The sequence below is a fragment of the Erpetoichthys calabaricus genome, chromosome 14 (assembly GCF_900747795.2).
Source record: "Erpetoichthys calabaricus chromosome 14, fErpCal1.3, whole genome shotgun sequence".
NCBI classification, from domain to species: domain Eukaryota; kingdom Metazoa; phylum Chordata; class Cladistia; order Polypteriformes; family Polypteridae; genus Erpetoichthys; species Erpetoichthys calabaricus.
The window spans coordinates 94,991,113-95,013,821 of NC_041407.2; the positions used below are offsets into that span (position 1 = coordinate 94,991,113).

General features: G+C 43.7%; 1 protein-coding gene across 1 annotated transcript in view; it reads left to right on the top strand.

Moving 5' to 3' along the window:
- LOC114664375 (tensin-4-like) overlaps positions 1 to 22,709 on the top strand; it is a 30,191-nt gene that overhangs the window by 1,969 nt on the left and 5,513 nt on the right. Inside the window, exons 2-9 of the mRNA XM_051918773.1 lie at positions 10,862 to 11,382; positions 15,000 to 15,342; positions 16,736 to 17,157; positions 17,331 to 17,417; positions 19,577 to 19,684; positions 19,785 to 19,868; positions 20,396 to 20,473; positions 22,222 to 22,284. Coding sequence (XP_051774733.1) covers positions 10,953 to 11,382; positions 15,000 to 15,342; positions 16,736 to 17,157; positions 17,331 to 17,417; positions 19,577 to 19,684; positions 19,785 to 19,868; positions 20,396 to 20,473; positions 22,222 to 22,284 — 1,615 coding nt within the window. The 5' untranslated portion in view covers positions 10,862 to 10,952. The remainder of the gene's footprint in view (positions 1 to 10,861; positions 11,383 to 14,999; positions 15,343 to 16,735; positions 17,158 to 17,330; positions 17,418 to 19,576; positions 19,685 to 19,784; positions 19,869 to 20,395; positions 20,474 to 22,221; positions 22,285 to 22,709) is intronic.

Sequence of the window (22,709 nt, forward strand, 5' to 3'; positions counted from 1 at the left end):
GAAATTGGTGGTTGAGGCGTGGCACACGCTCCGTGATCTTTTGACGGCTCTCACCTAACAGTCATATCTGCAATGGTGTGGCGCAGATGCCCTCTTCACCTGTGAAGCTCATTGAGCCCCAGAGGAGCCTTTTCACGAGTCCAGTAGGCCGGATTTCTGCTGCTAAATCCTGAAGGGTCTATTGGATCGGTGAGTTACACTCAGGTGGCTCATTGTTTGCGGAGTGATAGAGTCAAACACCGTTTCCCTTCTTGGCAAGTTCATTAAATGCTGATTATGGAGACGTCTGCGGATGTTTACTGTGCTAATATTGCACCCCTCCTTGGTGGGCCTCCTTCCTGTTTCCTTGGCAACAGTGCCAGTGGTTTCATTACTCAGGGCCGCCCTCCTTTTACCAGAAGCCATTGAAATAGATGAATGTAAGAGAACATCAAAAACACACTGACACCATGCTGGATAAGAGAGGTTTTCTTTTCGTCTGTGGGCCTCCTACTTTGAGATCTAACATAATGACAATTGATTTTCGAAGCGGCTCAGAATTTATTTGTTCAATCATTTTTTTTCAGCTGACTTTATTTTGCTATTCGTGATCTGTTGCTTTGGAAGCTCCTACCTGAGCCTTGATTTATGGGCCCTGGTGAAGCAATTACTATGCTGCCTGCCAGCATCTTGCAACGGAGCACAAGGTGATCTGACAATTGGTGTCACTTCATTAGTCAGGATGGGAAGGGAACGTCTGGCCGGTCATGACAAACTGTACCGAAGCCGTGATTAACGGCGGCAGCGACTCTGACAAGATGAAATGCTGGCCGACGGCAGGGTCTCACTCGCTGACTGACAGCCCTTTTTCATCTTTGGTCTCCCCTGCCAGAAACATGTCAGTATGTGGAGCACCGCGCCCACCCATTGCAGAGGGGCTTTGTGACACTTGTGTGGTTTAATAAGATGATGAGGACAGGAATACATCAGTGCCCCCCCCCCCACCCTCCTCAGAACTCCTGGCTCACCCTGGGTGTCTTTGTTTGGCAGTACATGTAATTAAGCTACAAACATGCAGGTAAATGAAACAAGACCCTTGAGCATGGGAAAGGCGCTATATAAATAAAATCCATCCATTATCCAATGCGCTATATCCTAACTAACAGGGTCACGGGGGTCTGCTGGAGCCAATCCCAGCCAACACAGGGCGCAAGGCATGAAACAAACCCCAGGCAGGGTGCCAGCCCACCACAGGGCACACACACACACAAACACACACACACACACATTAGGGACAATTTAGAATCGCCAATGCACCTAACCTGCATGTCTTTGGACTGTGGGAGGAAACCCACGCAGACACGGGGAAAACATGCAAAGCGAACCTCAGGTCTCCATACTGTGAGGCAGCAGGGTTACCCACTATAAATAAAATGTATTATTTTATTATTAAGACCCCTGCCCTGCTACCCTGCCGGTTTTCTTCGGTTTTACAGCCTTCTTCTTCTTATGAAGGGTAGACCCCCTGACTGAGCGGCCCATAAAAACATGCAGCCATCCACGCGTTAATAAGCATTAAAGTACATAATGAGGCGCAGCTGTCTCGTGCTGCCAACCACTTGGCAAACAAGCAGAGAGGTAAACTTCGTTTATGGCTTCTATAAACCACTCATTCACCAACGTATATCTTTTCCAACAAATTATCACATTGGCAAGTTAGCCTGACTTGTCAAGACCCGCCACACTTAATGACAGGATGAAATCATTAGGATCCTTGTCGGAATAAAAGAGCGTGCAGCAGCTGCCCCTCGCCTCTCCCTGGCATACCTGTAATGTCCTTGCAGCTGAAGGCTCTAAGCTGGGGACCCTGCGGGTAAAAACACACAAACACCCCGTGAACGATAATCACAGCCAGGCCTCAAATAACTTCATCGAGTGTGAAGTGTGTGATATCGAGTGAGACGTCGAGCACAATGACACCTCTAATTGGCTAACTAGAGAGATTACGAGTCTACTCAGGCCCCAAACTAACCCTAAGCCAGTCTCGCCTGAAGAAGGGCCTGAGTTGACTCAGAAGCTCACATATCGTAATCTCTCTAGTTAGCCAATAAAAGGAGTCATTGTGCTCAACATCTCACTACATTCACAATGGCTAACATGGTACAGCACCCTGGTACTTCTGATATTGAGGAATGTCATATCATCTATGACGTGCACCCAACTCAAAATGTACCCATGAACCCCTTAGGTTCGTTTGTCTTAATATCAAAACCAACTGGTGACTCTCATCCCATCTCTCATTTTCTTAATGGTCTCTTTTTCTGGTAAGGGTCATGGCGGCAGCAGGCCAAGCAGACCAGCCCCATCTTCCTTGTCCCCAGCTACAGATTCCAGCTCTTCCTGGGGAATACCTAGGCTCAAGAGTGGCGTTTGGGGGTGAGCGCACCTAAGGGAGCCCCACTTTTGAGGTCCGCATGTCCTGTTCGAGCGGATTTGTCAAGTTATATTCTCCAGTTACCGTATATACTCGTGTTTAAGTTCTCCCGTGGATAAGTCTGGCCTTGATTTTTCCGTATAATTTCCAGTATTTTATAATGTCAGTCGTATAAGCTGAATGTAGAAAACTCACCCTATTGGTACAAGTGATTACGATATGCTAACACCTACCTGAGAGAATAACCACGGAGCACACGGCTTTCTTGTCTATGTGTTGTGCCTACGTGACCACATGGTAATACCCACACTATTCCGAAGTGACGTTTGCACTGTTTTGTGTTTTTGTATCTCACACCCTCATACACCTTTATCGTAAGAGCATCGCTTATCTACGATGGAGCGTTCAATCAGAAGAAAATGTGAAGCTGGTTCTAAATTAAAAGTCATTGAAGTGGCGAAAGAAATTGGTGACTGCGCTGCTGCAACAAAAGTCAATGCGTCTGATAAACTGATGTGAAATTGGATCAAGCAAGGAAAATTTAAGTGTCGCATTTTTGAATGGGCGTATAAGTCAGGGTCTGATTTTATGCAATTTTTCGGGTTTCAAGACCCAACTTATGCACGAGTATATAAGGTATATTTTGATAAAGTCCACGTGTTATCTTGTAAAAATTTAGCTGAATACTGTGATGAGAAAATCCGGCGTATGTTAACATTGTTTTAATTAAATTTGCACGCAAGTTTATACAATCCACACATACTGGTAACAGCGTTTGACATAACCAGCCCTGCGTGGAGTTGTTCATCCGTAGGCTCCACGCACACTAAGGTCGCCTCTGACCAAAACCAACTGGTGACTCTCAGCTCATGTTCTGGTAAGGGTCATGGTGGCAGCAGACCAAGCAGGTCAGCTCCGTCTTCCCTGTCCCCAGCTACAGATTCCAGCTCTTACTGGGGAACTCCTAGGTATTCCCAAGCCAGCTGAGAGATATAATCCCTCCAGCTTCAGTATTGTGCATGATCTCGTTCAAAAGAGAGCCTTCATTGAACGAGCTCAGATTTCTAAGAACGGTGAACTTATTTGCAAGTGAAGTACTTGAACGTGAGCTCGTTCAGTTTTAGGTGACATTCTGGATCAGGTTTAGGTCAGGATGAAACGTAATGTTGCGGTTTAGCCGAATCTAAATACGGCATTCAGATAAGCACAAATAGTGGATTTTTACAAATATTTATTTTTGTACGAATTTTTTGCCATTTATTTGTTTCGGAAAAATTAACGTGAAATCAAATCGGCACTGTCTGTGTCTGTCTGCTTGGCCACTTTATATTTTTCCCCGTTAGACATGCAATTTGTGACGCGAACAGGTTAGTTCACCTACACGCTGGTCCACAGTCACCATTTGTGTCGCACAGTTGGAAACAGAGTGGTAATTTATATGTAGACTTACATCTGTTTAATTTCTTTTTTGACCGGGAGGATATTAGCATATATGGCTATACGTGTTTATTGCTGGGTATAACTCAATAAAGAGTATTTAAATAAAAAAGTCTTCATAATTATTATATTTTATTCAAGAACACTGTAATAGCCTAATACTGCATAAGGCGTGCAAAATTGAAAAAAGTATCTGTGTGAACTGAACTTTGAGTGAGTTCTTGTGAGGCGTGAACTTGTACAACACTGCCCAGCATGTCCTGGGTCGGTCACAGTGTCTTGCCCTGGTATCCTTACGACATGCTCAGACCACCTCAACTGGTTCCTCTCCATCAGGAGGGGCACTGAGGCTTTCCCAAATCTCTGAGCTTCTCGCCCTATCACGAAGTGTTAGCCCAGACACCATGTGAAGAAGCCTCATTTCTTTCGGTCATTACCAAAAGTTCAAGATCTTAGGTGATGAAGGCTGACCGGTTTTTAGACTCAGCACCTGCCCCACCACCATGGACATGTACAGTACCCACAAAACAGCTGCCGCTGCTCCAATCCGCTTATCGTTCTCACTTTCCCTTTTTCTGTGACTCGTGAATGAGATCTTCGAGATGAGATTGAACTCCTCCACTAAGGGCAGATGTTCCCCCTCTCATCTAGGGAGAACAATCCACACTTTTCCAAGCAGGCCATGATCTCAGACTGGGAGGTGCTGATCCTCATCTTGGCTGCGAATCGCCTTGAGAGCACGTCGAAGGTCACAGACAACGACATCATCTGCATTAGGCAAAGATGCTACTGCTGGTGGTCCAAACTGGACACCTCACATCCTCAGCTCTGCTTTGATATGCTGCCCATAAAACCACAAACAGGAGTGGTGGCAAAACACAGTCCAACACCCACAGTGAATGAATTTGACTTAACGGCGAGAATTTGGACACATCTCTCTCTGCATTCAAGTAGGGAATAAATATTACGCAGGAATGGCCCTGTGAGCCCCTATTCCTGAAGCCCTTCCCACAACACATGCTAAGGGACACGCTCATAGGCTTTCAACAAATCTACAAAAACATGTAGGCAGGGTTATCGTACACGCTTGGACCCTCCAGCAGCTACACAATGGGAGAAGAACTGGACTACTGCTCCACGGCCAGCACAAAATCCACATCGTTCCTCCTGCATCTCTGGCTCAACCGTTGAATGGATTCTTCCCCAGCTGTAACGCTTACCCGTATCCATTCGCCTGGCTCACTGTCCATATTGGACCTCATGTGTTTCACCCACATTACCCTAGTGGCAGGCAGTTTGCGGACTGGAGTTGTCTTTACTTTCAAAATCTTTACTTCAACCCAGTTTCCCACCAATAATTGAATTAAGGGACCGCAACTAGACATGGAATGGAAAATCCAGCTTCTCAGCGACACTAACAGCACTGTGACAAAGACATTGTCTTACAGCTTCACTAAAAATGTATTTTTTAATTTACTAGGAGGCTCTGCCCTCTGATCGCTTCGCTCGCCAACCCCCGGGTGGGCACTACACACTATCCACTTTGCGGATTTGCCGCTCGCGTATGGGGAAGCGGATGTACAATTTAAACAGATTGTTATATAGCGCCTTGATGTGTGGAGTACAAGTCCAAGGAGGTTCTGCTCCAGCTTTATAACACACTGGTGAGGCCTCATCTGGAGTACTGGGTGCAGTTTAGGTCTGCAGGCTACAAAAATGACATAACAGCACTGGAAAAAGGTCCAGAGAAGAGCGACGAGGCTGATTCCAGGGCTACAGGGGGTGAGTTATGATAGATAGATAGATAGATAGATAGATAGATAGATAGATAGATAGATAGATAGATAGATAGATAGATAGATAGATAGATAGATAGATAGATAGATAGATAGATAGATAGATATGAAAGGCACTATATGATAGATAGATAGATAGATAGATATGAAAGGCACTATATGATAGATAGATAGATAGATAGATAGATAGATAGATAGATAGATAGATAGATAGATAGATAGATAGATAGATAGATAGATAGATAGATAGATATGAAAGGCACTATATGATAGATAGATAGATAGATAGATAGATAGATAGATAGATAGATAGATAGATAGATAGATAGATAGATAGATAGATAGATAGATACTTTATTAATCCCAAGGGGAAATTCACATACTCCAGCAGCAGCATACTGATAAAGAACAATATTAAATTAAAGAGTGATAACAATGCCGATAACAATGTAGGTATACAGACAGACAATAACTTTGTATAATTTTAACGTTGAGGAACGATTAAAAGAGCTGAGCCTTTACAGTTTAAGCAAAAGAAGATTAAGAGGTGACCTGATTGAAGTGTTTAAAATTATGAAGGGAATTAGTCCAGTGGATCGAGACTGTTATTTTAAAATGAGTTCATCAAGAACACGGGGACACAGTTGGAAACTTGTTAAGGGTAAATTTCGCACAAACATTTGGAAGTTTTTCTTTACACAAAGAACGATAAACACTTGGAATAAGCAACCAAGTAGTGTGATAGACAGTAAGACGTTGGGGACTTTAAAAACTTGACTTGATGTTATTTTGGAAGAAATAAGTGGACAGGACTGGCAAGCTTTTTTGGGCTGAATGGCCTGTTCTTGTCTAGAAGGTTCTAATGTTCTAATGCTGTTTTCATGGGAATTGTTACATATGCATAATAGAACTAACTATCTTACATTACAGCGAGTAATTAACCATAGTAGAAAATAGTAAAACATAATAAATTGAAAAAAAAATATGTTTCATGTTGCGTTAGAGGTGTTCCTTACGTTATACTTTTTCGTTCTGTTTGGCTTTGAAATGAACACGCAAATACTTTTTAAACTTACACTTTTACTGTAAATTTTTTGAATGAACTTTTCGTCAATATCACAATGAATTTTGATTCCATGTTTGGACTTTCATCATAACAACCCAATGTATAACTGCCCGTAAGTGAATATCGTTTCTTTCTCTCTAATAAATAAACCGACACATTTGTCCCTGTGATTTGTTAATTGTCTTAGCAAAAGCTATTCTCACAGGAAACTGTAAACGTTTTAATACGAATGACATATCAAGATCTCCTTTGGTGTCTAATGTTATCCCCTGAAGATGTACTACATTGCCTTTCTTGTCGCCTGTTAAAATTCTACATGTCAAAATTGTTTGACCAATTTTCAATACAACTAATCTTGTCCTATTGCATCACCCATCACTCAGGCATCAATTACGCAATTACATTACAATACATACTTCTTTCAACAGTATCGGAAGACCGGACGGTGTTATTGGTTGTAGATATTCTTCGTGATATTGTAAGTTGATGTTGTCATCTTCCGCACCATCACCACCAACTGTTTCCGCACAGTCTATTGATACACATTTATCCAATTTGCTGTGTAACCGATCGACAATTTTCACGTTAATTCATTTGACTTCATCGTTTCTCAGTGCTAGGATTGCCCGTGTACTCATTTCTTCTGTTGGTAACCCTTCGAGATTAAATTCTTCACTAATATTTGGACAACTACGTCTTTTTTTATTTGGAACTTAAAGTGAAGAAAACGTTAAAATTTATAAGAGCTGAGAGAGCAGGAAGTGTGTCTGACAAAAGCATTGACACGAATGAGAGGTGAGAGGGCCATGTGTGTGGGCTGTTAACCTGAAATGGTTGAGAGGAGGGCAGGGCTTGAAAAAATCTCTTGGCAATCGTCTCGTCTCGTCTCATGATTTTCTTTTATAACAGAGAGATATCAAAATAAATAGCAGTAAATTTAAATGATACACAGAATCAAACAGCCCCGGTGGGCTCATGCAGCCTTCATTCAGTTCAATTAGCAGCAGCAAGCCCTCAGATAACACTTTCCCAGATGGTCCAGTTCCTTAGTTACAAATTACATATCTTCAATTGAAAAAATGAAAAGAAAAAGATTTTTTTCCAGGATGAGGGAACTCATTGCAATGTGTCCATAGCGGTAGCGATGACGAGAACCTCCACAGAAGTGTCTGCAGCAGCAAACAAGCTGAGCCCTTTATAAGTGTCAGAAAAGAGAGCTGAGCTAAAAGTGTCCGTTTTCCAGCAGCCGCTGAGAGAGTGAGCTCTTTTTGAAACGTCTAATTAAAAAAAAGGCACGAAACACCTGAACTGATTTGTTTTCATGCTTAATGGCACCCTTCAGTTTCTCAAAACACTCAGAAAATGTAATTGAGTCATTATCATAACCTCAAGGTCCTTCATCATGGGGATCAAAAACTGCATTTTCAACTTAAGCAAATAACCCTGAATCCGGCTTAGCCTGTCAGGTTTCCCAGAATGCACTGCCGTCGTTTCTAGCTTGACAAGACTTTCAGGCTTAAGGCCTATCATCTGTCAGCTGAACAGTTTATCTTTCAGACAATGATGAAGATGACGAATAAAGAGTTTTCCTCCTATGGTACCTGAGACGAACGAGCAATTCTACATTCAAGGACTTTAAGACCCATTCTGTAATTTTATTTTAAAATGTATAATTCATATCCATTCACATTTATTCAAATAAAAGTGATATATACAAGTATAAGGAGCACATTAGGAACATCTTTACTGAGATGCAATAAAAAACTAAATAAGGGAAGGGCTTGCTGAGGAACAATCTGTTGTTTTCCACACTATTTGTGAAGTTTCCACCACTGGGACCCACCTTAGTCTCCCCCTATTTTGTCCTCTGTCACATTATTTTCATCCATAGCACCCATAATAGTCTGTTCTTATCATGGTGTTTTTTGCATGGTCTGGCATCAAAAGTCAGGTTGGCATTGCCCTTAATGCCTACTGTATCTTACCCCAATTAGATTCTTTTGTAAGATACTGTAGCTGAGATTATGTTTTGCTCTTGCACCCATTACAGTTGCTCCCACTTAGTGTCAAACCTTGGCCCTCAAGCTCATCTAATAAGTGGTGGAAGAGGAGTAAGGGTCTGATTTAGAATGTAAGACATTTGACAAATGAGAGGAGACCATCCAGCCTATCAGGTTTGTTTGTTTAGCTAATGGCAAAGGCTTTCCCTAATGTTTGTAGGCCAGTCTTGTTTGTTGTACAGTCAATGCACAGTAGCTTGTGTCATAGTAAATAATGTTACACCAACTAGGTGACATAGGCCTCTGCGTTAATGTTTCCAGTGCGCCATCTATTGCAATGCATAAAATGCTTTACTACAAATGTTTGTGATGCACCACCTGTTGGAATGACAAATGCAGTGCATATGTCTATGTTATATGCCATTTGGTATGGGATTGGTAAAAACAGTGTTAATGTTTTGTGATGCACCACCTGTTGGAATGACAAATGCAGTGCATATGTCTATGTTATATGCCATTTGGTATGGGATTGGTAAAAACAGTGTTAATGTTTTTGATGCACCACCTGTTGGAATGACAAATGCAGTGCATATGTCTATGTTATATACCATTTGGTATGGGATTGGTAAAAAACAGTGTTAATGTTTGTGATGCACCACCTGTTGGAATGACAAATGCAGTGCATATGTCCATGTTATATACCATTTGGTATGGGATTGGTAAAAACAGTGTTAATGTTTGTGAATGACCACCTGTTGGAATGACAAAGGCGTTTCCCACAAAGAAAAAGAAAAAGTAAACCATGTGTGAACTTGAACTTGTGTCCCACGCTTGTCTGGGTCAGGTTCAGCTGGCAGTGCCAGCCTGATAGGCCACACCTGTTTTGTTAACCAGACATTAGTTAATAATGAGATGCAGATAACCAATAAAGCAGTGTCTCTCCAGCCTACCTGCATCCTTTTAAACCAGTGCATATACACCATTAAGTGACTGTGTTAAAATAAATGAGAGGAATTGAAAAGAGCGTTAAGTGGAATTCTGTTCTGGTCCACAAATCACATGGATGATAATCGCAGGTAAAGAAACTCTACGGTGCAATTACAATTTCTCTTGGATGAAGGCAAGCAGTGAAAGGCATACAGTTAAATAGCAAGTTGTATTATCAGTAAGGACTGAGTTGTGAAACCAGTTGGAAGGAAAACCTGCAGCCACTGCGGCCCTCCAGGACTGTGATTGAGGACCCCTGGTGTAGAGGGAGAGAGAGGTTAGCAGCAGGCGCTGATACAGCACCCACCACACGACAAACCAACTCAGGATCCCTGATTAAGACCCCCGAGTGCAGCCATGCAGCGGGTGACATCTCAGCACCACACCAGTTCAGATGTAGTGGGTCAGTGTGAGGTTTTTTATGGTGGCTGGGGTGCCCCCAGGTTTTTCCCTGCAAGTTGGAGGGCCCACATGCAGATTAACGCCATACCCAGGATGGAGCAATTGCAGGTTAAGGGTCTCGCTCAAGGGCCACTTCTGCCGTTTACAGGATTCGAACCGGCAACCTTCCAAATGCCAGCACAGATCCCTCAGGCCTCAGAGCCACCACTCTGCCCAAGAGTCACAGCGTGAGTTATCCTTGTGCCAGCTCTCTTAGTACGATTTGCTTCTTTTCTCTGTGCTTCTGTCTGGACTTCACTTTGGCTGCTTATGAACGCCTTCTCATTCTGCTTCTGATTCCTTGGTTTTGACGTCTCCGTCTACATTTACCATCTCCTGGTTATTCTCGCATTCCTACCATTTCTCATCCTGACTTTTCCATTTTATATCAATGCCATGTTACATTTGAATGTGAAAAGATGCCTGAGCACTGAGTGTTCAAGACAGTGATGCCATATATACCAATTATTTAGGGAGAATGCCAAAGGTGTGGATGCCAACGTGAGTGGGCGGTCCTGATAAGTGGGTACAGTTGGTCCTCGCCCTATTGGCCCCTACAACGTGTAAAGCAAAAGTACTTGTAGCCCCAGGGACAAACAACACATGTGAGATTCCATCATGTGGCGCACACGCTCTGCCAACACATGCCATCCCTCAGGGTGGTATTTCATGTCTTGCTTATCTTTTAATCTCATGTAATTTTATTTATTTTTTTTTACAGATTTCCTCATTCTTTGACTTTCATTTGGAAATTAAAGAAGAAGAAGTTTGTCCAGTTTGTTCTCACGGCCTAACACTCCTCTGGGACTGGCATGTCTCAAGTAATCCCTAACCACGTTCTGCGGGTGGGACAGACGATCTGCCTCTCATCCAAAGAGGAAATGGTGCAGCTGGGTCGAGGTCGGAACCACCCAGGCTGCCTTCCTGTGCCACCCACTGGTTGTCACTATGGAGGTGGCAGTGGTGATCACTGGCTTCGTGACTGCTCCATAATTCATTCATCTGACAAGAAAGTCTTCCGCTATGACGTACAGGGGAAGGGAAGCGTAAGCCACATGAGCGGCCACTCCGGACCCTCTTACACAGGGACTCCTCCGGGAGAGTCTCCAACCTTGGACATCTCCATCGATAATCTCAACCAGCTAATCCTGGACCTGGATCCGTCTTTTCAACCTCTCGGCGTCTGTAAGGGTGGGAAGACAACACGCGGGCAAAATGACGAGGCGTCAGTAAGGACAGCAGGTAAATTTATAGCATGGTGGTCCGGAAGGAAATGACTTAGGGTAAAGAGTTAAACGTGTATTATCAGCAGAAGGCTGCAGTTTACTTTCAGCCATGGTGTCCCATTAAAGCCCCCTATGAGAATACAGGCGCTTAGAGCAATGGGCTTGGCTGTGAGAGGAGAAACAGCTCTCTGTTATATAAAAAACTCCTGCGACGAGACGAGACTTTTTCATGGAGATCATTTCAAGTCCCGCGAGATGAGACTTTGGCCATGAGATTCTTTCAAGTCCCGCCCTCCTGTTAACCATTTCTGGTTAATGGCCTGCGGCCCTCTCACCTCTCAGTCTTGTGAATGCTTTTGTCAGACACACTTCCTGCTCCCTCAGCTCTTATACATTTTAACGTTTTCCTCACTTTAAGTTTTTAATTAAAGAAGACTTATTATGTCCAAATCTTATTGAAGAATTTCATCTCGAAGGGTTATCAACATAAAAAATGAGTACACGGGCAATCCTAGCACCGAGAAACGATGAAGTCAAACGAATTAACGGCAAAAATTGTCGATCGGTTACACGGCAAATTGGTTAAATGAGTATCAATAGACTGTGCTGAAACAGTTAGTGGTGATGGTATGGAAGATGAAAACATCAACTTACAGTATCATGAAGAATATCTACAACTCAACGCTGTCCTGTCTTCCAATTACTGTTGAAAGAAGGCTGTATCGTAATGTAATTGTGTAATTGATGTCTGAGCGATGGGCGATGCAATAGGACGAGATTAATTGTATTCAAAATTGGTCAAACAATTCAGGTGACAAAAAAGGTGATGTAGTACGTCTTCACGGGATAACAAATTGGTTAAACGCGTATCAATAGACTGAGCTGAAACAGTTGTGGTGATGGTGCAGAAGATGAAAACATCAACTTACAATAATCTGTAAAATATCTACAACTGTTAACACTGTCCGGTCTTCCACCGGCTGAATTACTGTAGTAAGAAGGATGTATTGGAATGTAATTGCGTAATTGATGTCTGAGTGCTGACGAGATTAGTTGTATTCAAAATAGGACAAGAAAGGTGATGTAGTACGTCTTCAGGGGACAACATTAGACACCAAAGGAGATCTTGATACGCCATTCGTATTAAAACGTTTACAGTTTCCCATTAGAATAGCTTTTACAATGACAATTAACAAATCACAGGGTCAAACATTCGAAAAAGTCGGTTTATTTATTAGAGAGAAAGAAACGATATTCACTCACGGGCAGTCATACGTTGGGTTGTCACGATGTAAGTCCAAACACGAAATCAAAATTCAATGTGATATTGACGAAAAAGTTCGAAAAATTGTTTTTACTGAAGTTTTGCAGTAAAAGTGTAAGTTTAAAAAGTATTTGCGTGTTAATTTCAAAGCCAAACAGAATGAAAACGTGTAACGCAACGAACACCTCTAATGAAACATGAAATATAATTTTCTTTCAATTTATTACGCTTTACTATTTTTTAATATGGTTAATTACTTTCTGTAATGTAAAATAGTTCATTCTATTACGCATATGTAACAATTCCCATAAAAATAACAATCTGTTTAAATTGTACATCCGCTTCCCCATACGCGAACGGCAGAACTGCAAAGAGGCCTGAGGTTGGCGAGCGACGACAGCAGGGGTCAGACCCCCCTAGTCTCAAAAAAAATAAAAAAGCCACCTCAGTGGGTTGCCCTCAACAAGTATGCCACCTAAAAAAGTCCAAACCATCCCTAGATATAAATATGTGTTATTAAAATAAATTTAAAGAAAGTATAGAAGGGGGTCCGTGGGTTGCACCTGCCATTGTAGTGCCAACCACCTTTGTGTTTGAGGACTTTGCTTCCAGAATTCAAACCGCAGTAAGGAATTTTACAAAGTGTTTCTCCAGCCCATCACACCATTGTGGGGGGACAAAGAAATAGCTAAGTCGTTTTTTGAAACGTCGTCTAACAGTCGCAAGGAATGAAACCTCGTCAGTGTCAAGCAGAAAGCTGTATGAGGAGGTTGACCCCGCAGCATTCATTCATTCATTCATTTAGCTGGTGGTCGAAATTAAGGGAAGGGGCATTGATAGTGGACCCCTGAAACAATTCTTCACATAAACAGTTACAGGAATAGATGCCTGTAGAAGTGGAAGCCTTGAACAGGATGAGATATCGGGAGGACCTGAAAGACTGAATGTTCTCCTCTCAGTTGTCCCCTTATGTTCTGACGCCGGTGCCCACATTAAGATGTTATCTCGCTAGCAGAGTTTACTTCCAGCAGGCTGGCATTGCCCGCCTTGATTTTTTTTTTTCTGCATGCAGCCCCTTCTTCGTGTCCTCACTAAACTTCATTTTTAGGTTTTGTCCAGTTTTGAAAGTTATCCCTCACTTGTCTCCTGGTGTGTCACAACCTTTAGCACTCACTAGGTGCTTTGACACCCCCAGCCCTCTGATAAAGCCGTTAGTCCACCATATATGTTAAGTTGGAAGGTGGGCGCTGAGGGTGGGCTCCCTCGTGGAGTGGTTGTCTATGCATGTCAGAATGCAGGCTGGGGGCTCTCGAAGATCAGGGGCTTATAAAAGATCAGGAGCTTAAACCTCAGAAGTCCCCCATGATGCTACTGTTTGTCTCCATAACCACTGTTGACTCTCCGATTCCAACCCATCCCTAGATATGCATGTGTGTGATTAATATAAATGAAAAGAAGGTTAGAAGGGGGTCCGTGGGAAGCATTTTCAGTTGCACCTTCAATTGTGGTGCCCGCTGTCTTTGTTTGGAGTCGATTGGCAGCAGCACCACAGAACGCCCTGGCAGATAAGAAGAAGAGAGCCAGTCCAGGATCTGACACTCTGCATTGGGCCAGCAGGCTGATGTGAGCCCTGCAGAATTCCGAAGCCGGACCACCTCAGCATGATTACTTATCTGTTTGAGCGTTCACTCCTGGCAGTGTCTTCTGCTGGACGCCACACCAGCAGCTGTCGGTTGCTTCTCTTGCCAACAGCGATCAGTTACTGAGGGGGTTTGTGTGTTTTGTTCTTCCAGTCTTTTATGTGAAAGGGAGCAGGCAGCTAACACAGTGGGAATGATGCCATCGTCTTGGTGGTGAAAGCATTGTTGATACGCCTTGTCCTCCCCAAAGTGTAGCTCGACACCATCTTATGTAAGGGATTTTTGACTGCACGCTGGCTCATTCCCTTGCCCAAATGACTTTTCCTATTCCAGCAGTATTTTGGCTTGGAGGTTGTCTGAGAACACACTGTCCTTCTTTTTGACGCTTGGCCAAGCTTTCTAAAATGCTGCTGGAAGGAGAAGACAGCTCTAGAGAAGCGGTGCTTGTTGATAAACAGATCCATAGTTACGTATCACCCAGGGAAGGTGTTTGAAACCACAGGCACTCCCAGTCTCACTGGCCCTTGGCCAGTGTCTTAGGGTTTGGGCGCGGTGAGATGCCAAAGGAGGCGCACCCATGGCTGAACTAGCAAAACAGTAGCCTTAGGGCACAAATGTTCTGCCTTTCTTTTGTGAGAGGGAATATGAATAACCAAAGTCACATAAAAGTCAGGCCTGGAATTGTTTCCTGCAGTAACATAAAATGTGCACCTTTGTCTCACCTCGCAGAAGCACGAGATGCAGAAGTCAAGCTGATCTCCAGGGGGACCTCCTCGCAGGACACCTTGAGCACCAAATCCAGATCGGCGGGGCTCCCCATCCCACAGAGATCTCCCAAAGAGAGGAGCTGCTCCACCAGTGGCTCCCTCATCTTCTCCAGTTCCCCCTCCGGACCGAGTGCTTCACCGTCCCCCCACTGCTTTCGTCAGGCGGGTCCTTGTAAGAGCAAAGAGTGTGGCTTTGGTGACCCCCCTTTGTCCCCGATGAACCTCAAAGGCTACAGACAACGGGTTAGCGAAATATCCCTGCTGTCGACCTCTCCAGGCTCTGACACAAGCTACATTCTGGGAAGGTAAGTCTCTACAGATGCATTGTGGGTAGGCCAAATGTACACCTTAGTGACAAAAGTGTGCAAAATGACACAAAATGCTTGGCAAATGTTCTTGCATCCGTTCCATTACATGTGCCTGCTTCCCGTTTCCACTTCGTATTATTGGGAGGGTCTGCCCTGGTGACTCCATGGATCACTGGTTAAGTTACAGGATCTGTCGGCTTTTGTCAGCGTATCTGACTGTGTGCCCCTTGAATGTAATGGGACACTCTCATATCTGCTCAGTGCAGGTCAGGGTTGGATCAGACTGAGTCTGTCCTGGCAGCAAGGGGTACAAGGCAGGAAACAGCCTGGGATCGGACATCAGTGCATGGCAGGGCTTAGATGGATAGATAGATAGATAGATAGATAGATAGATAGATAGATAGATAGATAGATAGATAGATAGATAGATAGATAGATAGATAGATAGATAGATAGATAGATAGATAGATAGATTATATGAAATATTGTGTTATGATAAATAACAAAACTCTCACAAATACACACCAGAATAACTAAAAAGAAAGAGAACTTAGCAGTCCCAGGCCCAGTAAAGCATTATAGAGGTGTGATTGAGACCCACCAGCATTTCTTGACACACTTCTCTTGATTAATTTGTTGGCTGAATGTCCTCAATGCTGGGCTGTCAGAGAGAGGATGTAGGGCATTGTTCATAATGGCCGTCAGTTCAGTTTTCATCCTCTGCTCCACCACTACCTCCAGCGGGTCCAGAGGACCTGCCGTGACTGAGCCTTCCTTCCTGCCTGCCTCCCTTAATCAGCTTGTTGATTCGGTGAGCCCCACTCAGTGATGTGGTGCCAGCAGATGGTATGTTGACGATTTCTGCTGCCAGGACTGAAGTGCAATGACATGCGGTGAGGTTCACGGCTGGTGACACCTTCAGATTTACAAATGAATCCCAAAGAGTCGCTTATTCACTATTCAACTGGCAGCCTGCACAGTGCCAACTGCTTATGTTACACATCTCATCAGCATTTCTTTACACACACATCGGTAAGGCGCATATTTGGCTAAGAAAGAATGTCACATTTATACCAACGAGAGAGCGAAGTGAGCACATTTGCTCCTCACCCTCCATGTGTTCTAACTTTGCTGTTACAATTCCACAATTCATACTCATTCAATACAAATGAAAGTATAGAGTCCGTCATGTCAGTCATTGTCCAACCCGCTATATCCTAATTACAGGGTCATGGGGGTTTGCTGGAGCCAATCCAAGCCTGCACAGGGCGCAAGGCAGGAACAAACCCCGGGCAGGGTGAACGTCACTTATTTACCTCACCTTCTGGCACCTGCCCACCCATAAGTGTTTTTCTTTAATCTTTAGAATTTATTTTTATTTTTTTTACAGCTCCCACTCTCTTCTGAGTGAAGACATGGATGGTCTAGAGAGAAGGCTGGGCGCTGCCTCCGGGAGTCTCTATGGGTCCACAGGATCCTTCGCTAATCTCAATAGCCCATATCTCCGATCCCCTGGACCTCAAAAGACCTTCAGTGATCAGGGCCTGGAGTCCTTCGCTAGCCGTCCACAGCAGCCCTCCACAAGTAGCTTCTACCATGGGCGTCACTCATTCTCACCACCTCACCTAAAGGGTCATTCCAGCAGCTGCCCACCCTCTGTCACCAGCTCCCTGTTGGACATTCCAGTGGTGCTGGTCAACGGCAGTCCAGAGAATGACGACTTGTCCTGTGGGAGACCAGAAGAGGGGCGTGCGACCAAAAAAGCAGGTGTGAAGTCACCTTGCAAAGCCACCAGCACGAGTACACTCCACGGTGAGACAACTTTCTTCTCTTCAGCTACCGACAGCTTGAGCTTCTCAAGGCTTTCTGATTTTTATTTCCTTGTTATTTCCATTTTTGAAGTAGATTAGCAGCATTTTAGGCATTCTGACTGAAGTTAGCTCTGCGATTCTTTCAGGGTTTTAAGGAATTTGCATTGATTGCAGGTACGTCTCCAGATGGACAACCCACCATGAAGTTTGTGATGGACACGTCCAAGTATTGGTTCAAACCGCAGATCACAAGGGAGCAGGGTAAGTGCCATTGTGGTGCTTCTCACTGTTGTTTTGTACACCTCAGCCATCCTGGCCAGATGAGCTGCCATTGGACAAGATCTCCATTCTGGTAGGAGACATTTTGTTTACGTCCACACCTCGGGGAGCAGAGAGCCATTAAAGGTGCTTGGATGGGCAAAAGTTCACTGAGCCTCATCTCCAGTGCCACAAAATGAACCAAATCATGTTGCTCCCTGAACCTCAGGATCTAAACACACTAATTAATAATTAAACTTGAAACTTTAAGATGTATTGAGAAAGAGACAGAGGTCACCAGGTTACCGCCCCACCCCACCCCCCACCACCAATAATCAGATATATCGGCAAACTGAATTTAGGAGCTGGTTTTATGACACAGAACTTGAGTTCCTCTATGTCAGCCGGATGGGCCTTTTGTTACAGTGCTGACGAGGATTTCAGTTCTGAGTCTTTAATTCTGAATCTCAAACTCGCCGTTCACCAAAGCATTCCAATCCAAAAGTGCAAAGAGAGTGAAGTCGTGAAGGTTTCACAGCGGTGCCAACCCATAAACACCTTCACCTTCAGAGTCGAGACTATGACTTGTGTGTGTTTTGTTAAGCTGGTTGTTTGTGGGCTGTTAAGGAATGAGGACCCCTGCTGCCCTGAAGTTAGATGTTTGTGTCGATGCTAAATTTGCATGAACCTCACCAAACTGAATTTCACGCGGCTGACTGTGTTAAGGCCACAAAGTAAATTAAACAAAGCTGTTTTCATGCTGTGCACTTCTCTGCTCCATGCACTCTGAGGGGCTCGGTGGCCAGATGGCCTCGGTCTTCCAAACTTTGATTTTTGCCAAACATCACAGGCCACTGCAGGATAACATTTCACCAAAATCCCTGTCCTTTACTGCCAGGGCAATGAGAACTTTAAGAGCTCGGAATATAAATGTGTACAGTATATACATTATATGGAGTGTATGGGCTTATACAGCGTACAGTATGTGTGCAGGTGATTTGTCAGCGCTTGATACTGAGGACATGCGTACCCTTTGGGAGAAGCCCATTGCCATTTTTGTATTTTTACAAATGGCTGTGTGTTATTGAATTAATCTTTACATGGATATGCACTTATAGTTATCTCTACTCAATTAATCACATGTCTTAATATGTCCACCGCATGTATTAATCTAACTACTATATCTGCCATACAGCGCCTGTCTCAGTGTTTGCATCTCTTTTACGTGGAAACTTTCAAGATAGCTCTCCATGTTTCATACAGAGATTAAATCTAACATGCCAAGTAAACGACACAGAAGACTGTGGACTTTAATGGATACATTTGAAAGACACTAGATAGATAGATAGATAGATAGATAGATAGATAGATAGATAGATAGATAGATAGATAGATAGATAGATAGATAGATAGATAGATAGATGAAAGGCACTATATAATAGATAGATAGATAGATAGATAGATAGATAGATAGATAGATAGATAGATAGATAGATAGATAGATAGATAGATAGATAGATAGATGAAAGGAACTATATAATAGATAGATAGATAGATAGATAGATAGATAGATAGATAGATAGATAGATAGATAGATAGATAGATAGATAGATATGAAAGGCCCTATATAATTGATAGATAGATAGATAGATAGATAGATAGATAGATAGATAGATAGATAGATAGATAGATAGATAGATAGATAGATGAAAGGCACTATGTAATAGATAGATAGATGAAAGGCACTATATAATAGATAGATAGATAGGAAAGGCACTATATGATAGATAGATAGATAGGAAAGGCACTATATGATAGATAGATAGATAGATAGATAGATAGATAGATAGATAGATAGATAGATAGATAGATAGATAGATAGATGAAAGGCACTATGTAATAGATAGATAGATGAAAGGCACTATATAATAGATAGATAGATAGGAAAGGCACTATATGATAGATAGATAGATAGATAGGAAAGGCACTATATGATAGATATCTATCTATTACATAGTGCCTTTCATCTATCTATCTATCTATCTATCTATCTATCTATCTATCTATCTATCTATCTATCTATCTATCTATCTATCTTTGGGAGAGGTTTGTTTAATCTTACCGGCCGGAGCTGGCACTGACCTCCAGATGTTCTTTTCCAGCTGACACTCTCCTAAAGGACAAGGCGCCAGGCTCTTTCATTGTGAGGGACAGCACGTCATTTCGTGGTTCTTTTGGGCTGGTGATGAAAGTCCATGATGACTCTCCCGGTAAGCCAAACAACTAACAGACATGACGGATTACTTTAGTTGCTCTTCAGATCTCCAAGCTAATGTCGTTGTTCTCTTTTTATTGTTATTGTCATCTCAGGTGGGGAGCCCCTAAAACACTACCTTATCGAGTCATCAGCCAGAGGTGTGCGCATTAAGGGAGCTTCAGAGGAGCCATTCTTTGGTAAGAAACACTGAGATCAACTCAGAAAATGAGTATTAGTGTTGCAGTCAGACTTTCCTTGATTCTGTTTATGAAGCGTGCCACCCAGCATGAGCCATGACGTTGTCACATCTTGAGGTCTGCAGTTGTTGCGTGAGGTCACGCTGTGCTGAGGTGAATAAATGAGGGAGAAGTCAACAAGGAAAACAATTCTCTGGACAACAAGAAGAGACCTTAAAGTTAGAAAACAAAGCAATCAATTCACAAGCCAGTGATAGGCACCTCTCAGCCACTTTTCCTTGGGCGAGGCTTGGCATTATTCTTGCTGAAGGTGACTTCATCATCATTTCCACCTCAGACTGATCCTCAGAAAGAAAACAGTCTTTAGGAGCCTCTCAAGTATTGTCTCTCTAATCCCTGACTCATAGGAGGCAGTGCCACGGCACATCCAGAAAACAGTCTTTCTTTCTTTCTTTCTTTCTTTCTTTCTTTCTTTCTTTCTTTCTTTCTTTCTTTCTCATGGTCTTTATCTTGTTACCCTTTAACAGGTAGCCTGTCTGCTTTGGTCTACCAACACGCTATCACCACCTTGGCATTGCCCTGTAAGCTGCTCATCCCCACATCAGGTAAGTGACTCTATCGGTGCCCCGCGTGTCACAGTGCTAGTGGGCCCTGGCAGACTTGCTGTTTTGTGTGTCACAGATTGGGAGACATTCATTCATTCTTTCTCTTGACGTAATGGCAGGATCTTTTCGCAATCCCAAAGTGGAGGTCTCTTCTGTAAACTGAGGTTTTCATAGATGGTGAGATCTCTGAGGCACTCTGCCCCTCAATAGCTTGGCACAAACCAACACTCTCACAAGGCCTCTCGGGAAACTTAAAAGCCAGCCAGCCAGCCAGCCAGGTCTGGGTGACGTCATTCTTAAGGTGGCATTAGCCTGTAGTGCAGCACTCAGACTCTGCGCAGGAGTCACCTTTGTGTCCCTCTGTGTTTCATTATTATTGTTATTCAACACACCCTGACATTTTCACTTAATCCATCGCAGGGTAATCGAGGACTACAGCATATCCCAGTAGTGTCGGGCACACGTCAGGAAACAGCTGTGGGTACGACACCAGTCTTTTACCAGGCCTGATTCACACAAAGCTAATTTAGAGCTGCCAGTGTACCCACCATGCACATCCTTGGGTAATGTCTGAGGAGGCTACTGCAGCAGGAAAGACATGAGATATCAAAGCGACGGCAGATTACTTTTGATACGTGGCACATGCGATTAGAAGTACAGCTCGGTCACACATGTAGAATGCAGAAAAATCACCATTAGCAGAAAGAACTTCTTGTACAACATCTGGCATAGGAAGGAAGTGGCACCAGATGAATGTTTGTAGATTGGCACGCCATGCGGCCTCCATAGTTGTCCAAGGTGGTCAACATGTTCAACATGTCCCAGACATTCTCACTGGGGGCCAGGGATGGAGTGGCACGCGGTACGTCAACCAGGAACGCATGTGGTCAAGCATTGTCCTGTTGGAGTGTGCCAGCTGGGAACTTCTGCAGATTGGGGGGTGGGGTGGGGATACCACGTTGGCCTTCAGTACCTCTGTGATGTATCACTGGCTGGTCAAGGTACCGTCAAGGCGGAATCTGTGGAATCCAACGACACCCCACACCATAACACCTGCTGCTGAGCCAATACGCACTCTAAAAGTGTGTGCCTTTCACTGTGGTGCCCACACGCACACGTATCCATCCATCATCCATCCATCAATTATCCAACCCACTATATCCTAACTACAGGGTCACAGAGGTCTGCTAGAGCCAATCCCAGCCAACACAGGGCACAAGGCAGGAAACAAACCCCGGTCAGAGCGCCAGCCCACCCCCACCACAGGGCACACACACACACACACACACCAAGCACACACCAGGGACAATTTAGGATCGCCAATGCACCTAACCTGCATGTCTTTGGACTGTGGGAGGAAACCCACACAGACATGGGGAGAACATGCAAACTCCACGCAGGGAGGACCCGGGAAGTGAACTCAGCTCTCCTAACTGCGAGGCAGCAGCGCTACCCACTGTGCCACCGTGCTGCCTTCCATCCATCATGGTGCAGTAAACTGAACCTAAAAACGCAGCACGATGCCAGTCATGCCGCCATTGCTAGTAGTTCTGGTATTCTAGTCAAGGATCACGGTATTTTTAAAAACTGGTGGCAAGTGAGAATGCCCCAAATCTCTGTGCTACCGTGCAATGGATGTGTGGTTAACTTCTGCTTGCTTGTTATTCATAATAATAATAATGATATTGATAATAATAGGATACTCAAACATTTGTATCTTAGGCTTCTTTTCTCATGTTTCCTTGCAGATTTTGTCATTAATGACGAACAAAGTCAGTCCAGCTCAGGAGACCAGGAGAAAAAATCAGCCAGTAAGTGGTGCTTCTTACCAGCAGACGTATAAAATAAGCAAGAAGCATTGCATCAGATATTTGAATTATTAACATTTGTGCATCAGTTTAAATGTTTAAAGCAGGCGTCTTCAACTCCAGTCCTGTGGCTCTGCTCTGGCTGCAGGTTTTCATTCTGGCCGTTTTCTTACTTAGTCACCGGTTTTCCGCTACTAATAAACTTCTTCTGCCTTCATTTTAGCTGACTTACTGTTTAAGAGTCTCACCCCTTAATTCAGGGGTGTCCAACTCCGGGCCTGGTGGGCCGCAGTGGCTGCAGGTTTTCATTCTAACCCCCCTCCTAATCAGTGACCAGTTTTCACTGCTAATTAACTGCTTTTCCCTTCATTTTAATGGCCAGGTTTTTAAGGATCCAGTCCTCTGATTTGATTTGTTTCTTCATTAAA